The sequence below is a fragment of the Nannobrachium achirus genome, assembly GCF_963921795.1.
Source record: "Nannobrachium achirus genome assembly, chromosome: 5".
In the NCBI taxonomy this organism is placed as follows: Eukaryota; Metazoa; Chordata; class Actinopteri; order Myctophiformes; family Myctophidae; genus Nannobrachium; species Nannobrachium achirus.
The window spans coordinates 24875595-24893554 of NC_137814.1; the positions used below are offsets into that span (position 1 = coordinate 24875595).

The following is a 17960-nucleotide window of genomic DNA, read 5'->3' on the forward strand; positions in this document are numbered from 1 at the left end:
CTTAAACAGCACAATCGTCAGTGTATTTTGGATTCATGTCAATTTGTGTTTTCTGATATTTAACCACTTAAACCGTCAATAGGCCTACTTATTAAACTTGACCTTTCACTCTGTACTTAGCCTGCTCTTTTCCCCCTCTACACCAAACCCCTTTGCCGAAAATAGCCGATCTATAAGCTCACAACGCCTCTCGCTTCTGCAAAAAAGATCTGTTGTGAGATCTGCTAAAAAAAAGTTTCTATCACACAAAGATTTGGAGGACCCCCTGTAGTAACTCTGAGGACCCCCTAGGGGTCCCGGACCCCCTGTTGAAGACCCTTGGTGTAGGGCACAGTGTGTGTGTCTCTGTGTGTGGGAGCCCTGGGTCGTTGTCCTGCCCACCTTTTTTGAGTTATCTTGTGTGATAATGTCTCATAGATGGTGAGCTGGGTCATGACTGCAATTGACTGCAATTGTGTTATGCATAATGGTGAGCCCTGGTAATTACTGTTCTCCGTTTGTAGGCTCACCTGCTGCTGAAAAGGATCTAAGTCACTGTGAAAGAGGGTTCTGTAATGGGAAATTAATGCTTCAGTCACAGTCACAAACTGATCAACTGGCTAGGGTTTCAATAGGAACGATATCTAAAGTGACATCTGCATTTTGATCTATGGGACAGATATCGGTTAAATAGGGTCATAAATTGAGGTTGAAAGTGCACATTTGGTGACGTTCACACATTAGTGTGACATGGAAAAACAGAACAGCAACTCTTCTGGTGACAGAATGTCAAAGCAGGACGTGATCAGACCGTGTCAGCAAGTAAAGCCTGTCAACAACTACATACAGTATAGAGATGAATGGTTTTAGTAGGGTTGTGGCACATAAACCCCTCATTACAAAGACAAATGCATACAGTATTTCATAATTCCGTGATGTAAAAACCATAGGTAGGCTACTGGTCTACAGAGATGTGGGGAAAAAGTGATATGGTCAGATGAGTCATCCCAGCTCTGGACTCTATTGCACCTCTCTATTTCTCTTGCATGGTTTGGGTCCATGTTGTTCCCCTTCCCAAAAGCACTGGTTCCCAGACAGTGGGTCGGGCCAATTTGTCCCATTTTTATGGGACGTGAAATTATTATTTTTTACAATTCATTCATAATTATATCCAAATCCATACAAAAGAAAGCACACCCAGTGTGAAGTGAGCAGTGCTATTTATGAGTTAATTTCATTAAGCGTCCTGCAAAGCTTGGCCAATGTGACCCTGGGCAAACCTTTTCTCGGGGCAAACGGACAAAACCAGGTAGGAGCGGTTGGCTCCTACAGGAGCACCACTCAAAAAACAGAAAAAATGATGTAATACATCACTGACAATTCACAGTGACAGCATGTGTAGGTAGGCAGGTGATTGTGGATGTATTTTAGCTTTTATTTTTATTTTTTTACATAATATGCAAGCAATGAATATGTAGTATTATGTCCTGACTCCTATTATCCTAAAATGGGCTGCAGAGTCAATAGCAGATCTACAATCTCACAACATGTTGCATCGTGATGTGCTGTGAGCTTGTAGATTGTCTATTTTCGCTAGTTCCAGCTATAGGAAGACTATAGTTTCTCTTTTGCGTCACTGCCCTAGAGGGAAGATTCACTGCAAATCCATACAAATCAATCAAATTGTGATCACCTTCATCCATTGATCAAATAGGCTACTTCAATGCTGTGGGAGATGACAATGCCCCCATTCACAGGCCACGAGGGGCCACTGAATGATTTTGTGAAAATGATGTGAATCATATGCTATGGCCTTCACGGGGGCAGTTCTCCATTCCGAAACCAGGTTAGGATTCACCAGCTTCGGCACTCGGCAGGTTAGCATTTCACCAGGTTAGCATTCACCAGCGTTAGTTTTACTGAGGTTAGGCTTAAGGTTAGGTTTAGGTGGTCGCAATAGCGATGTTTCGGAGTGCCGATGTGTAACCGGCCTTCACAATCACCAGATCTCGACTCTACTGAACACCTATGGGAGATCTTGGACAGAGCTCTCTCCAGCACCGCCATCGTCAAAACACCAAATAAGGTAATACATTTTGTTACAATGGTGCTCCATCCCTCCCGCTATGAGTTTCAGAGACTTTACAATCTACGCCAAGGCACCTGTCACATCTATCTCTCTCTCACTCTAATACAAAAAGAATGTGTATGTATGTACGCACACAAATAAACAAAACCCCACCAGATGGGGACATGGATCCCAGTTTACAACAGCGCTTGCCATCAGCATGGCATACTGGGTTAATTACTAGTGTACACTCACCATAGCCTAATAACACACAGAGGTGTCAGATGGGAGTAGTAATTTTCTTTGATAGCACACAGTGTAACTCCTTGTGCACACTGTTGCCAACACAGCTGTGTTTCTTGAACACATTCATCCCTCAACAAAACAACTTTTACAGTTTTATGGTGGCTCACTGTCTAGCTTATAGTGTGGCTGAACTAGACTTTGGTATGCAGCAAGATGGAATACAATGAGATAAGGACAGAGTCAGACCAGTCCAACCTTGGTAATGTGGTGAATGCAAAATACGTTGGAAGCAAAATACTAAGGGGGAAGAGAAAGATTTTACTCACACATACGTGTGAATACCATATAGCAGCTACTGAGTTTCACGACTAAATGATCTAACATGCGGATACACTTAACTGATTATCTATTCTAGGCAGATACTATAGCGAAATAATGTATGGACTTGTACTGTAAGAATGGAAAAGACAATGTGAACATGAATGGACGTTGCCAGGTCACAATGATGAAGTGTAGGAATACAGGAGGCAGTCCAGAAATGTTCAGTTGTCACTGATATACATCTGTTTAAGTCAAAAGATTTACATGGGAATAAAATGAATAGGGTTTAAGTGGTTAGACAGCTTTTTCTCAAGATCAAACACCTGCAAGAGTGCTGACACATACAGACAGGTTTGAATAAGAATTACAGATTCCTGTGAGTATTAAAGTAGATGAAAATGTATTATACACGTTAAAAAGTATAAGGTATGTCATAAATTGTATAATGTCATGGAGGGAGCAAGAAATGGAGAGATTAATTACATAAATCCATATATACTTACAGTATGTCATTTAGCATCTCTGGGGAATTGAGCCACATCGGTATGGTATTCGTCTTTTTACCTGGGTGGTTGCCATCTCAGTAGGTTTTAGACTTTATAAAGGCACCATTTCTTACTTCCCAGCCATATAATGTAAGAAAGCTGTCTCACTGTGAATGCCCATGGCCATAATCGAACAGCATGGAGCCTGATGGATAGCTTGTTGTGGGCAGGCAGGCGTTGTCTCTTAATCAAAAGGCAGGAGCGGAATATCTATACGAGAAGCCAAAGGAAAAACAACTGTTTGGTAATAATATGTTGGTGTGATCATGTGCTATAGCTGTGACAGTTGGTGGGCTGAGATCTTAAACCCACGTAGGCTACAGTATAATTTTCAGTGGAACGGTGAGTAGCTTCAGGACAGTCAGTGACAGCTAAATTATCTGCTTTTTTGTCTCAGACACCACCGAGCGTGATGCTAATGGGAGGTAGCCTGCAGTGATGATGGGCCTTGATAATGGACTGTTAGTGTCGCTCACCTTCATCTAAGCGTTTCACCTTCTTTGCTAGTACATCATCTATAGCAGGGGTCTTCAACGTTTTCAGGCCAAGGACCCCTTTGTTGAGAGAAAGATGAAGCAGGGACCCCCACAACCTTATCTTAGATTCCATATAGTTTCATTGTTTGACAGCACGATCATCAGTGTATTTTGGATTCATGTTAATGTGGGTTTTCAGATATTTAACCATCAATACTTAATAACCTTGACTTTTCACTGTACTTATTTTGCTCTTTTCCCCCTCCAAAGCTCGCTGCGAGGCGTTGTGAGCTTGTAGATCGGCTATTTTTGGCTAAAGTTCTCAGAATATGGATGCTAGGGTTCAAGTGGTTAATATGAAAAAAGGGGGGATCGGATCACACAAAGATTTGGAGGACCCCCTGTAGTAACTCTGAGGACCCCCTAGGGGTCCCGGACCCCCTGTTGAAGACCCCTGATCTATAGCACTGTTTCCCAAAGAGTGGGTGGGTCACAAGTGGGTCAAACGTTTGGGGACCACTGATCTACAGTATAGACTACGTCTGCAGTGATACTTTAGGCCTCGTTGAATCCTCTGAATTCCTGTTATTGTCAAACTTCATTCACTATGGGATGCTCTTAAGCAAGGCACTTGGACCAGTATCACGCCTCCTCCAATTGGGAGTTTCCAACGTCCCATCGTGCATTGCGCAGAAGGAGTGCGGCAGTTCCAGCGCCGCAGCCAAGAGTGATCTACAAGCTCACAACGGTTGCATCTGCGACGCGACGTGAACCTGTATGTCTGCTGTTCTCCGGAAGTGTCCCACAAATAATTCTACAGTAAATTCTCACAGAAACAGGTGGATAGACCTTATTCACACCGCAGCCATCTTTGATCACATGACCACGTCGGGTGGCAAGCAGCCAATCAGAAGCTTCCTTGGGTGGGTCTTGCCTTACCCAAAATGCTGTTTTGAGCTTCTGATAATTGGCTGCTTGCTACCCAACGAAGTCATGTGATCAAAGATGGCCGCGGTGTGAATAAGGTCTATGGACAGCAGCGGCAGAAGACAGAAGTCGGCAGGACAAGAGCTTTGTCGGTAGAGGCCTTAAAAACTGAATTTCACTTTGTATGTCAGTTATATAGAGAGGGAAAGCTATTCTATAATTATTGTTTTGCGTAGCCAGACGATTGGAGATCTCCAATCGTCTGGCTAGGCGAGACCACCTAGATAATGCAAACAAGCACCATCTACTAGAAACCATCTGCTATACCCTCAGAACAAGATCTTAAAGTTCATGACTGATCATTAGCATATAATTGTAACTCTGATGTCATGACATGAGACCGGGAAAACAAGGCTCTCGCTGTGCTTGTAAAACACTGTTTCATAAGTCTGTCCTTCTCATTCACTTGTTAATTGTGTCAATTCTCAGCTGTTTTAATGATCCTATATACATCAATGGATGCCAGCGTTACAGTGCCCAATAAAGCCACCTAGTATTAAGCAAGAAATCAGTCTGTTTCAGCCTCTGGAAAGCATGAATGCATGCACGCAGCGAGTTTCAGCGAGTTTCATGGCAATCTGCCCATTGGATTTTAAGATATCTTGAGTGGGCATAGTGGCCTATGAGTGGCACTAGAGGAAAGGCCAAAACAAACCAATAGGGGTCATCCTCTGCGAGCATGAAGGTGGGGAGAAATGTCCATGGCAACCCTGCCAGTAGGGTTCGAGACATCTTTTTAGGGGCCAAGGTGTTGGATGGACAGATGGACGAAAGGACAGACGGATACTCTCAGGGTTAAAATTGGATACACACAGTGTTTTGGATAAAAGCAGCCACCAAATGGTGGTAATGGTAATATTCTTAGGAAAGCACAAAGGGAGAAGCGCACACCTAGGTTGGTGCGGTGTTGACCACCGCAGGTGAATAATGGTTAAAAAGAATGGTAATATTCTTAACATTCATCATTCATCTTCCGCCAGCCTTTTTGTCACAGGGGTGAGGGGTCCTTGGGGGTTCCCAGATAAACGGTTGGTAGTATAGGAACCAAATTGATCCTTTCAGGTCTGTAACTCAGAGAGTTATGGGGTTATGGTGGTCCATGACCCTAAAATGCACACCAAAATGGGGATCCTTGAAATTAAAAAAAGTTTGACAGACACTGGCCTAGATCTCATAGCAAGTTTCATACTGTATGTCCCTGCAGCAACATTTCTTGGCTTAGTGGAATAACCTACAGTATTCTCCTTCTTTGGAGGGGCCTCAAGCTGATGATGCATGAATGGATGAATTGTAGTGACAGAAAAGGAGCAGCCAGGTAGAGAAACACAAAGAAAGAGACAAAAAAACGAAGGAGGGAAGGAGGGTGGAGGAGACATTTTCATCAATGCTGCATTTTCTTTTCTTTTTCAATAATTCAGAGAGAGGCTGATCATGTTTCATGCGCCTGCACAAAAAAAGAGGCTGTAAGAACAATGTTATCTACCACTAAGACTTAGCGTGTGTGTGTATGTGTGTTCGAGAGATATTTAACGTATATAGACAGTTATATAGTTACAAATGGAAGATAGGGGTTACTTTGTCTTTTTTTTACAGCCTGTTATACCGAGGTTGCTGCAGGACCGAGACGACTTAATGCAGCAATTCAACAAGCCACTCCAGCCTGTTTAATTTTATTAACTTAACTTTCCCTTGAGGACTTTGCCACTTTTCAATAATAGGTCCTCACTAATGTTCATAATAAAATAGCCAAAAAAATTATAATAATCTACTCGGTCCAAGTCTCTTAGGAGAGCTGTGGGAAGTTCAGAATTCCATAGTCTTGTGACATCATCATTTCCCCCCCCCCCCCCCAAAAAAAAATGTTATCAATATTTTTGAAAGAAATATTTAGATTTTTATTATCGCGAGAACAACGGCTTCCACTTTAACATTGCAACTTTTCAGGAATAGAAAGCCTGCATTTTCTATTAGCTTGGATTCCCAATCGATGATGTCACAAGACGGTGGGTTTCTGACCTGCCCACAACCCTCCTCTGAGAAAAAAAAATCAAACCTCGGTTCGAAGTGGAGCGGTGAATTTGAGCAGCTGTACCCTATGTGAGTGAGTGAGTGAGTGTAAACTGTGCCTGTGAGTGAGTGGTGAGTGTGCCTGGCCTGCACAAAACAGCGCCCCTCCTTTAACTAGTGTGTTGTGTGTGGCCACTCAAGGTATTGCCAGACTACGGACGGACGGACACAGCCAGCCAGCCAGCCACATACCCACGGATATACCTGTTCATTGGGAGCGCTTTCACCGCTCCAAAAAGGTATTTTATCATGAAGATAGGTTGAAAAGTGGTGAAGGCCTCCTTTAAACATCAGTGAGGTCAAATAAGGACAACCTCTCTTTAAATCTAAAAGTAAAGGATAGACTACTCAGCTGATATTTACCCATTATTCACAAACAAATTATTAAATAAATGATAGATACAATGCTTGTTTGCTACAAAACACATTCAGTGCAATGCAGGGGCTGCAAGTCTCTGACTTAACTGCTTCGCCAGGATACATGACATAATTTCCTGCCTGAAACGGCCTTGACCGCCGTTTCACTTCTGACCCGGGAAGGGAGGGCAGGCTCTTATGACACATGCGCACACGTCACGCACACGCGCACGCACGCACGCACACACACACACACACACACACACAATGGAAACATTTGAAGACACATTCTTATTCTTCAAACTTGTCTGAAGCATGTCAATTAATTTCTCGTTAAATATCCTTTATAAACAGCCACCCCAGCCCCAACCATTCCACCTTGTGAGGAAAGCTTATTGGCAAGTCACCTCTAACAACACTTGTTTTGAGTGCTTACACAGATGTTTATCATGTTTCGTTCTGTTATAAAGGTACAATCACTAGGGGTGTGCTGCAAAGTGATAAAATGATTGTCCCAAATCCGAAGAAAACACCAGATGGGGAAGGAAAGAAAAGTCTATGGAATTGTCAAAAGTAGCAAAAATAGAAGAAACAGCCTATAGATTATTATATTTTCACTATTTGACTACAGATCTTGTTTTGGGTGTTTGAAAATATGGTCACCCTAACCATACGTTAGAATAGCTCACCCTACTGCTGACTGTGACCTCTCCGAGGGTGAGCCATTCCAACATAAACAGACTCACATGGTGGAAACTTGACCTCAAATAGAACAGAGCCTGGTGAGCAACAAGTTGAGGAAATCCCACCACAAGTATGCTGTCCAAGTGTCCAGTTCTCCTACGTCGTTGTCGGGTGGAAACATGTCCAAAACCTTTTTTTGTTATTCTTTTAAAAATGGTTAGGCGTTGTGTGCTTGTAGATCGGCTATTTTCACTAATGTTGTGCAACAATCTTAAATGATGTTGATGACTGATGAGGCAGGGCTTTAATTTACAAAAAATGTGGACATTTGAAACTTGGAGATTCTGCCGGACAGTGACGAGTAGTAACCACTTAAACTTAGCTGACCACATTCCTGGTGGTTTTATTATACCGGTATATTATATATACTTTTGTACTGTATATGTATTTGTATGTTTTTATTTTCATATGGACCTGTCTGATGTGTCTGAAATAAAGTTCTCATTCATATTGTATTGGAACACTCTACATGTATATGTATTTTCACTATCTGTGAAGAAGAAAATGTAAAGATAATTAATTGAAAATTCTGGCCTATACCATGACATGTGGTTAACTGTCTCATTCAAAGAAACAACCTCCCACAAAAATCCTTACTGTTCTCCAATGATCATTAACAAAAATAAATGATGAGTGGAACATAGAAAAGAAAATAATATACGTTTCATTTTGTATCACCATAACTTACTGCTGCACCTTATTTTACAGTTGACCTTCCACCTCCACACTCCGCAGCAATTGGCTCCTGTTAGGTAGGAGGGAAAGGTTATCTCATGTCAATGAGGTTGAAGAAAAGCATTTACTGGGCGTCATTATGTAGGAGCATAGCACGGTATACCGCAGTACACCAAGTTCATTCTGTAGCACAGTGAGTTCACTATTTCCACAAAGTTAGGGCTATGTGATAAAGTCATAATGTAAAATTAGGATAGGAATACATGCAGGGCATCAAAGCTATTTTATTACTCAAAAATAAAACCTCATTAATATGCGATAATTAATATGATCCGACAATCCAACTATACAACAGCTGGTTCTGATCAAGCAGAACGGTTGTGTGTAATTTGTCATAACAGCATGGCTAGGAGTGTTCATATAGACAGAGCTAATGTACAGTAAAGGATCAGAACTTGAGGTCTCCATGTTTAATTCACATTCACAAGTAGTCAGATATGAAAAAGATCTGTCCATGTTATCGTAAATATAATTTATATAATAAATGTACTCAACTAAGATACATTACACGTGTCATTTGTACATAATTGTACATCTATAACCTGGCCTGGGTCTTGGAGCTGCCATTACCCAGGTGAGCTCGGAAGAACTCCTGTATCCTTTGCCATAGCTGGACCTCGGCAGCCGCATGCGACTTGGGCTCGCCCCCCCAAAGCGTGGGAGCACCCGCTGCACCGTGGAAACTGGAGGGGCAGTAGGGCCCGTAGGGGGGCTCCAGGTAATGCCCTGACCCCGGATAACACACATTTTCAAAGTTCTCCTTCCCGTTGCGCCTCAGTCTCTCCGCCATCTCCTCCACGTAGCCGCGGCTGTCCCAGTTGAGGTCATCGTCAGCGGCCACGAAGAGGAAGTGCCCCGTGGCTCGCTCTATGGGGATCAGGGTCGCCCTGTTCTCCTCCACCAGGGGGTCGTGCAAGCAGTGCTTAATGTTGTAGGCTCCCGTCTCGGTGGGTATGGCCTTGTGTACGTCGTGCAGCAAGGCGGGGTGGAGCATGCGGTTGTGGTAGTAGAGGGGGATGGCCACGTTGGCACTGCATCCGTTGATCCACACAGTGGCCTTGACGTGAGACAGGTACGTGGCGATGGACAGCGCCAGGTCCCCGCTCTTTGAGAGGGAGATTATGCCGACTCCACCGCTGTCCACCTGCCAGGACACAAGTGTACATTAGAACCCACTAGTTCCAAGATCTCTCCTCTGGGAAAGGTCACAAGGCAATCATTTATAGTGTAGTTGCTAATGATCAGATCAAACATTATGACTGATTTATACTTGATTGCACGCTGAAAATATACGCTACACCGGCCCGGCGCACAGCTAAGTATAAACCACTTTAACTCAACAGTATTTTCCTTTGATTAAAAATGGAGAGCCGGGCACTCAAAGTTTAAAAATAGGGAACAGCCGTTATTATGCCAACAGGTTTCGACCTTACTCGGTCTTCATCAGGGTGAGCCCTTGTCAACAACATAATCTAGGTATAAACCCCCTCCAAAACCTCACAGGCAAACATGAGTGGCACAACGTCATGTATATAGAATACTGTACAGTTTAAGTGGTTAAATTGTACTGGAAATCGCCCAGGAGAGAATGTTAGAACATGCAACACAAAATTCTTCAAAGTATTCGCAGTATTATTATTCAAGTTAGAATAGAATAGAATGGAAATGACCTTGGGCTGTGTTATTAAAAACTGTATGGCTTCCTCAAAATAGTCCAGGTGGATCTCTTTCACTCGTTTTGGCTGGTCCTCGTAACCGTATATGGCGAGAGCCAGGACCACAAAGCCTCGGTTGGCCAGCAGACAGGCTCTCCTCTCAGACAGACCACCTCCAAAGGTATACAAGTCCAGAACTGCAGGGAAAGGACCTTCACCTAGAAGGAAAAATTAACAATGTTATTTACATAAGCACAATACAGTGAGTGGACAGAAATGGTGCCATCTTATAATGAGCATTAGTGAAGATAGGTTGAACAATTGCTGATACCGAGGCCATCAAAAATGTAAATACTTTGCAGATCGTGTCGTTCCCCAACACATAACCAAGACAAGAGCGGGTGACTAACCAGGAGGAGTAAAGAGGACTCCACGGATACTCGTCCCTGTGACGGGAACGCGACTCACACCGTCGCCAAGCAGGTGTCTCTCGTTGGTCGCCTCCGCCAAAACCCTGCCCTGCCTCTCACCCTCCCCTTCGTGGACCGAGAAGCTGACGCGGTGCGGATTGCGAGCGTCGCTCTTGAAGAACTTGACGTGATGGGCGTCGGGTCTCAGCGACCACAACAGGCCCATGGGCTCCACGCCGCTGTAGCTGCCCCCCAGGGACGGGTGCCTCTCCAGGTTCACCTCCCCGTCCTCGTCGGCCCTGTAGGTTGGGATGGGACCATATGAAAATGTAATGTCATGATTATTGTGACCAAAGAAATTGCGATTTACGATATTATCGCGATTATCAATAATATACCCAGCATCCATTATCCTGGGGCGGAACATTTGCCAAAAAATAGCCGATCTACAAGCTGCTTAGCTACATAGCTTGTAGATCAGCTATTTTTTGCAAAGAGATTTGTTAGAGAATGAAAAAAAGTATGTTATTTCCAGGTCCGATTCACCAATTATAGAGGGTTTAAATGTACCGGATATGCAGCTCGGCAAATAAAAGGTGAATTGGCCCCAGTGCATGACGGAGGATTATTATTGCGAGTCTTTTTTATCACGATAAACTATAACCAGTAAGACTCCCTAATCGGGAGATAAGCGACCGTAGGTGGCTTATCTCCACAAATAGGGCAAAAATGTGTTTTTCCAAAATCTTCCTGATCCATGTTGATGACATGAGTGTAGACATGCTGTGTAGTGATATTCGTGATTTTAGGGCAAAAACTGTAGGAGCAGTGTCCAAAAATGTGTTTTAAAAATCGGCCTGAAGGTGGCGCTAGAATAGGGCCATGTGAGAAATGAGGGGTGGGGTCTCCGCGTTGCCTTGGCGGACGAATAGGTACCGGCCCCGGCTCTCCCGGACGCTCCTAGCCCGAGTTACGGCATTTTATGTGCGCTGCAGTGGCAGGGGGTCCTCCACTGGGGGCGCCACCACTTTTGCATCCGTTCTGGAGCACCAGGAGTCGGTGGTCCCCGGGAATTCCCCGTGAGCAGCCCCGTTGGGGTGGTCATTTGGTCATTTTTGCACATTTGGTCATTTTTTACATCTGGGGGACATCTGGAGGTTGTAGTTTGGCAGGCAAGGAGTGTGTGTGTAAAATCTGGCATGGATCGGGTCAACGGGTGCGGAGATATAAGCAGGGAAAAAGTGTGACGTGTGAGCACATTTGGTCATTTTTTACATCTGGGGGTCCCCCAGGGATCTGGGGGTCCCTGGGGCTCCGGGGGTCCTTGGAGGTTGTAGTTTGGCAGTCAAGGAGTGTGTGTGCAAAAGTTGGCATGGATGGGGGCAACGGTTGTGGAGATATGAGCAGGGCAAAAGTGTGACGGACGGACTGACTGACTGACTGACTCACTCACTCACCCACGGACAGCCGGTGGAGGTTTTGGTAGTAAATGCGACCTACGGTCGCAATAACGATCATCGTCCCATCCCTACCTGTAGGTGGCCGCGGAGCAGAAGGAGACCCCCTTGTCGTCCGTGGAGCTGGCCCTCAAGGTGACCAGCTGCTTGGAGCTCAGCCCGGACACTGTCACTCTGATGGGCTCGTCGAATAGGCACTTGAGGCGGGGCAGGAGCTTCAGTCTGACCTGCGAGGAGCACATCCTGGCCTGCCAGACAGGATAGGATTGATGGAAGACTTTATTAGAAGTTTGCTTACAAAAGGTTACAGTTTCATGACGGTACAGTTCACTGGTACATGGTCAACTAAAAGGAGATCCTAGAAAAGACTAAGCTTATTTCTATAGGAAACCATTGAAGTATCTCATATAAAAAAAATGTCTATGGTTTTAACCCGTTTAGACCTGAGGCCGATTTTTCCCCACGAATGTCTTCTAAGGGCCGATTCAAACTCCACTTTTAGAGACAAATTTATTTCGGTTCAGTTCAGGGGAGTCAAAATCTCAGTGGCACCGAACAGCGAAATTAACTACAGTACCTGCCCCCCCGAACCTCTGAATGACGTGATATTGTAGTTTGGACAGAGCCGAACCGAAAAAAAAAATTGGCTCTAAAAGTGGAGTATGAATCGGCCCTAAATCAGTTTTTTGAAAAACCCATGTTTCTAAATATTTTGCTCCAGGGAGCTTGTGTATCTGCTATTTTTGAATAGCCAAAGTATAAAATAATGGTTTAAGTCTAATTCAAAACACATTCAAAGTTAATAGCAAATGCCTCATCCAGTAAATTGAAGTGTCAGTGAAGTTCAGTTTCCAATTCAACACTCTTTAGATATTGCAGTTGTGCTGTGCAGTGTTTATGCAGTAGTCTTGGCTCCTTTGTGAGCAATTCACACAGTTTAACCCATTATTTAATGTTGGGTCAATTCAAGCGTAGTACCAACTTCATTGTGTGAACCTTGTTGAAAGTCATTCATCCTGACTTGAACTTGTGTCAGTTATTACTGGGAATATAGCCATAATACATATAAATAGAGCAGTTTCACGCAATAGCAGAGAACTCTGTAGTACCCTTGAACTATATTTTAAATTTATCAGGGCAGAGAAATAAAATGAGCCTCTGCAAACTATGTGTTCTATTATATTCTGCAAATGACTACTTTGAACTTTGGAGCCCTAATATAAAGCAAATAGCCTGCTCCATACAATGCCTACACTACCAGTATGCCCAGTTGAAACATAGCTGAAGCAGCCTATTTGGACAATATTATTTGGTTTAATATGTTCTTTGTGAAAACAGGCAATGCCTGGTTATGAATGCATGGTATCCGTGATCAAGGGCTACACACAGACCTGACCTGTATGGGTGCAACTCTGTAAACAAATTGTAGCGGAGACTGAGAGCCTGAGCCTAATAAAATGAATCAATATATCAAGACAAGGGTAATGGACATATCTGAGCAGCATAGTTGAGCAACAGGCTACATTGAAACAGTCAAGTTTAGAGGCTGATCTCGCCGATGGCCAAAACGTTGACCATGTGATGCACTGCGTGTCTTGAAAGTTTTTTTGTGGTTTTGGAATGTTTTTCGTTCCTGAGCTATTGATCACGGAAGAGCGATTATGTGAATCTCTTGCTATCTTTGAAGTGAAACTTGCTTTATTTTATTTTTTTTATCGTCAAGGTTTTGGCCACTTATCTGTTCAAAGTGACCCCGTCTACGTAGAATCTTAATGATCTTTAGACAGTTGAACAAACCTTACCCCAGTGTCTGGCTGCTATAAACTGCATGGAGCTAATTCTTCATTCAACAACCGCACAGTTTGTCAGTTCGTAGTTTAAATAGAATTATACATTTGTGATCGTTGCATTTACAGACTCACCGAAAGTTGTAAGCAGGCAGAAACACTGCTCCTGCAGAGTACAAGGTTTACTATACATAACTGAAAGCCTGGTAGGCGAGGTTAATACATAACAAACCCCTTTCACACACTGCTGCATTATGGGTACTGTAGTTCACCCTTTGTATCTACAATGCATGAGTTGTTCTACTACTTCTAACACAAATTGGTGGTGTGGGATTTTAATGTCTCATTACAATAAATTGTATTGCCTACTTGCAATATAATTGAATGGAGCAAGTGCAGTATATTAAATAGTAATAATAGCATAATAATAACAATATAAAAACGTTGTTTCTTTATATCACAATTATGTATAGGGTCATTTCAGTGATCTATAATAATAATAAATATAGCTGCAAGCAGCGATAAAGTGGCCAAGGCAAAAAAGCAGGAAAGCAAAAAGGCATCAAGGGAAAGCAAAGAAGACATCAAAGAAAAACTAGAAGCAGTGTTCTTCCGAACAGGACTCCGGCAGGTCAGGTAGGTTTTTTTTGGCCTAGTGGTGACTCTATAATAGGCCAAAGTGAAAAGGGTGCCACGCGTTCTTGGGCCTTTCACGGCAATCGTACGCTGCATGCGGGATTTGAGGCATTTTGTCTCAAAAATGGGTTTTGCTAAAGTTGACCCGCTGGTGGCGCTATAACAGGCCAATGTGAGAAGGGTGGCATCTGTTCCTTGGCCTAGTGGGAATGTGTGTGCAAAATCTCACACACATAGCAGGCTACGTTCATGATTTGAGACATTTTGTTCAAAAAGGAGCAATCCTGCAAACCTTGGAATTCAATGTTAGCCAATTAGATAGAATATGATATCTGACAAATCCGTCATGATTACATCACTGTAGAGATACTGTGTACTGATTTGTGTGATTTTCGGATAAAATCTGAAGGAGTAATATCGAAGAATGTGTTTTACATACTGTAAGTTGGCCTTCTGGTGGCGCTATAAATGGCAGATGTGAAAAATGCAGGGCACAGGTTTTTCCTTGGCCTCTGGGAAGTGTGCATACAAAGTTTTAAACTAATCGGTGGTTATAGGTAAAAGCACAAATTGGCCTCTACACAACATGTATGCAAAAGACTGTATGCCTATATAGAATCTTTGGTATGACACGACCAGGGTTTGAACCTGGATCTCCCAGTCTCAGGGCAGACACTCAAACCACTAGGCCACTGAGCTGGTACATGATGTTGTTGCAATCCTTGGAAATCACAACATAGGTGTAGACATGACAGTTTGTATTATAATGCTTGTTTCAGGATTTATGATGCAAAATACATTATTTAGTAATGGCGGATATTAAAATACGCATCAAGGGGGGTTGGGGGACATTTTTAGGAAGGCTCCATATCAGACATTGTTCAAGGAACCAAACTGTGAAGTGTACCAAATATCATGGTTTTACACTTATATAAACCCCAGGCGGGATTCGATCCAACGTCCTTCTGCATGAAAGGCATATGCCCTGACCACTACACTAGGCAGCCACAGAATCTGTTAGCCATGTTTGTTTAAAAAAAAAGTTCTATGTAGGCTGAGTGCCTTGATTTTATTGATTTCTTTTTTATATTTTGGAGGCTTGGGGTGAAATCAATCTGAGTAAATGTAATCTATTGTATGTATTTCTGACATTTTCGAGTGATCATATTTTCTTTTACTCAGAACAGAAAAAAAAACGGCTGTTAGAGAAGGGCTCATTTTAAACATGAACGTGAATTGGAGTTAGATCAGACGTGTCAACATTAAAGAGTTTGACATACGCACATGCCATGGGCATCCAGGATGTTAACATCAACTCAACCCGACGTGGGGTTTGAGCTCACAACCATCCGTATATCAGGCACAGGCACTGACCACTACACTACGGTAGTCACGCATAAAGGACCTGTCATTTAAAAAAAAAAAAAAGTTTCATGCATACAAAGTTTTACACTAATCGGTGGTTATAGGTAAAAGCACAAATTGGCCTCTACACAACATGTATGCAAAAGACTGTAGGCCTATATGCAACAGACATAAAAAAAAACTGTGATACTATGCACCTGGACAGTTTGATGATGTACATAGTAAGCCTGGCTGAGCTATGAAGACCATATGAATCGGCCAGGCTATGAATCTCATAGGGCAGGAGCCTATCTCCTGTTTCTGTAGCACAAGGTAACTTGTTGTACAAGTACACCCCCTGGTCATGACACTAGTATGTCGCAGGGAGTTACCCCCAATCCAACCCTAGATGTTGAGTTTCAAGCAGGGAGGAACTGGGTCCCATTTTTTAGAATCTTTGGTATGACGCGACCCAGGTTTGAACCCAGATCTCCCAGTCTCAGGGAAGACACTCAAACCACTAGACCACTGAGCTGGTACATGGTATCATTGCAATCCTTGGAAATCACAACATAGGTGTAGACATGACAGTTTGTATTATAATGCTTGTTTCAGGATTTATGTCATGGTTTTATGCTTATACAAGCCCCAGGTGGGATTCGATCCAACGAGCTTCTGCATGTAAGGCATGTGCCCTGACCACTACACTAGGAAGCCACAGGATCTGTTAACCATGTTTGTTTAAAAAAAAAAGTTCTATGTAGGCTGAGTGCCTTGATTTTATTGATTTCTTTTTTATATTTTGGAGGCTTGGGGTGAAATCAATCTGAGTAAATGTAATCTGAGTATTTCTGACATTTTCGAGTGATCATATTTTCTTTTACTCAAAACGGCCGGTAGAGAAGGGCTCATTTTAAACATGAACGTGATCTGGAGTTAGATCAGACGTGTCAACATTAAAGAGTTTGACATACGCACATGCCATGGGCATCCAGGATGTTAACATCAACTCTACCCAACGTGGGGTTCGAACTCACAACCATCCGAATATCAGGCACAGGCACTGACCACTACACTACGGCAGTCACACATAATGGACCTGTCATTTAAAAAAAAAAGATAAGAAAAAAAAAAGTTTCATGTAATGTACTTGACGCCTTCTTTCAAAATGATATAGCGCCCCCCTTTGGCCAATTGGGGTAAGATTGGTTTCAGTGATATTTGGACTAACCCTCTATAGTAGTTCATCATGAAATTTTACTTTGCATGTATGTTTTAGAGGCAGAAGAATAATTTGCATAAGACTTGCAATGTTGATTGAATTATTAAAAAAGCATGTTTCAATAAAAAAAAATGATCTGACAGATCTTTAGATATTGGTCCAAAGTTCATGTAAAAAAAGTTCCGTGCACGTGACGCGAAAGTTCCGGAATAAAAGCGGGTTTAAGTGTTTTACAAACTGCTCAAAATTGCGGAAAATCTAAGGGCGGAGCTTACTTAACACTTATGTTGCAATGATTTTTTCTCTTCAATGTCTCGCGTTGCCATGGTTACCATAGACTTCCATGTAATTGTGCAAGTGTGTAAAAAGTGCACGCCCATGCCTAGATGATGCACCACGTGTGTAGATGCTGTTCACAGCTTTCAAACAAAAAAATCCGCTTGGAAATCCGTTCAGGCATTCATGATTTATCAGCCATTATGTTTTCTTCAAATGTAAACAAACATGGCTGCCATGTTTGAAAGAATGGGTTGGTATATGGGGGTTAAACATGCAATTTCGCGATCGCGACCATGCCTAATACATTTCTGGAGGTCCAAAAAATTTTTTTGAAAAAAAAAAGATTTTTTTTTTTCAAAAACGGCCCAAACTCGGGAAACTCGGGGTTGGCACAGCACTAGTACCAATACAAACTCGGGAAACTCGGGGTTGGCACCATATGTGTTAACAAAGACACAGATGTCTTCCGCTTGAGTCAAGGCACGCGTGTAAGCAAGTTGCATGTCTTCAAACGAAACGAGGCATGACTTATGCCCCTTTAAAGTTTGAGTTTTCAAACGCTTCGTATAGCGCCCCCCTTTGGCCAATTGGAGTAAGATTGCTTTCAGTGATATTTGGACTAACCCTCTACATATTTGCCAAATG

At 42.8% G+C, this 17960-nt stretch overlaps 1 protein-coding gene across 1 annotated transcript; it reads right to left on the reverse strand.

The window, feature by feature from the left end:
- Positions 1–8858: 8858 nt before the first annotated feature.
- LOC308285359 (acyl-coenzyme A thioesterase 1-like) lies at positions 8859–13948 on the reverse strand. Its single transcript, XM_080726085.1, has 5 exons — positions 13850–13948; positions 12123–12295; positions 10591–10889; positions 10196–10398; positions 8859–9669 (listed from the first exon to the last, which is right to left on the reverse strand). The coding sequence occupies exons 2-5, from the start codon at positions 12287–12289 to the stop codon at positions 9061–9063; spliced, it is 1278 nt and encodes a 425-aa protein (XP_080582211.1). The 5' UTR covers positions 12290–12295; positions 13850–13948; the 3' UTR covers positions 8859–9060.
- Positions 13949–17960: the final 4012 nt, after the last annotated feature.

Coding starts and splice junctions, on each gene's coding strand:
- LOC308285359 (XM_080726085.1), bottom strand. CDS start 12,289: ATGTGCTCCTCGCAGGTCAGACTGAAGCTCCTGCCCCGCCTCAAGTGC. Junction 10,890..12,122: donor TGCTCCGCGGCCACCTACAG/GTAGGGATGGGA, acceptor CCCAACCTACAG/GGCCGACGAGGACGGGGAGG. Junction 9,670..10,195: donor TTTTAATAACACAGCCCAAG/GTCATTTCCATT, acceptor GTGTCCTGGCAG/GTGGACAGCGGTGGAGTCGG.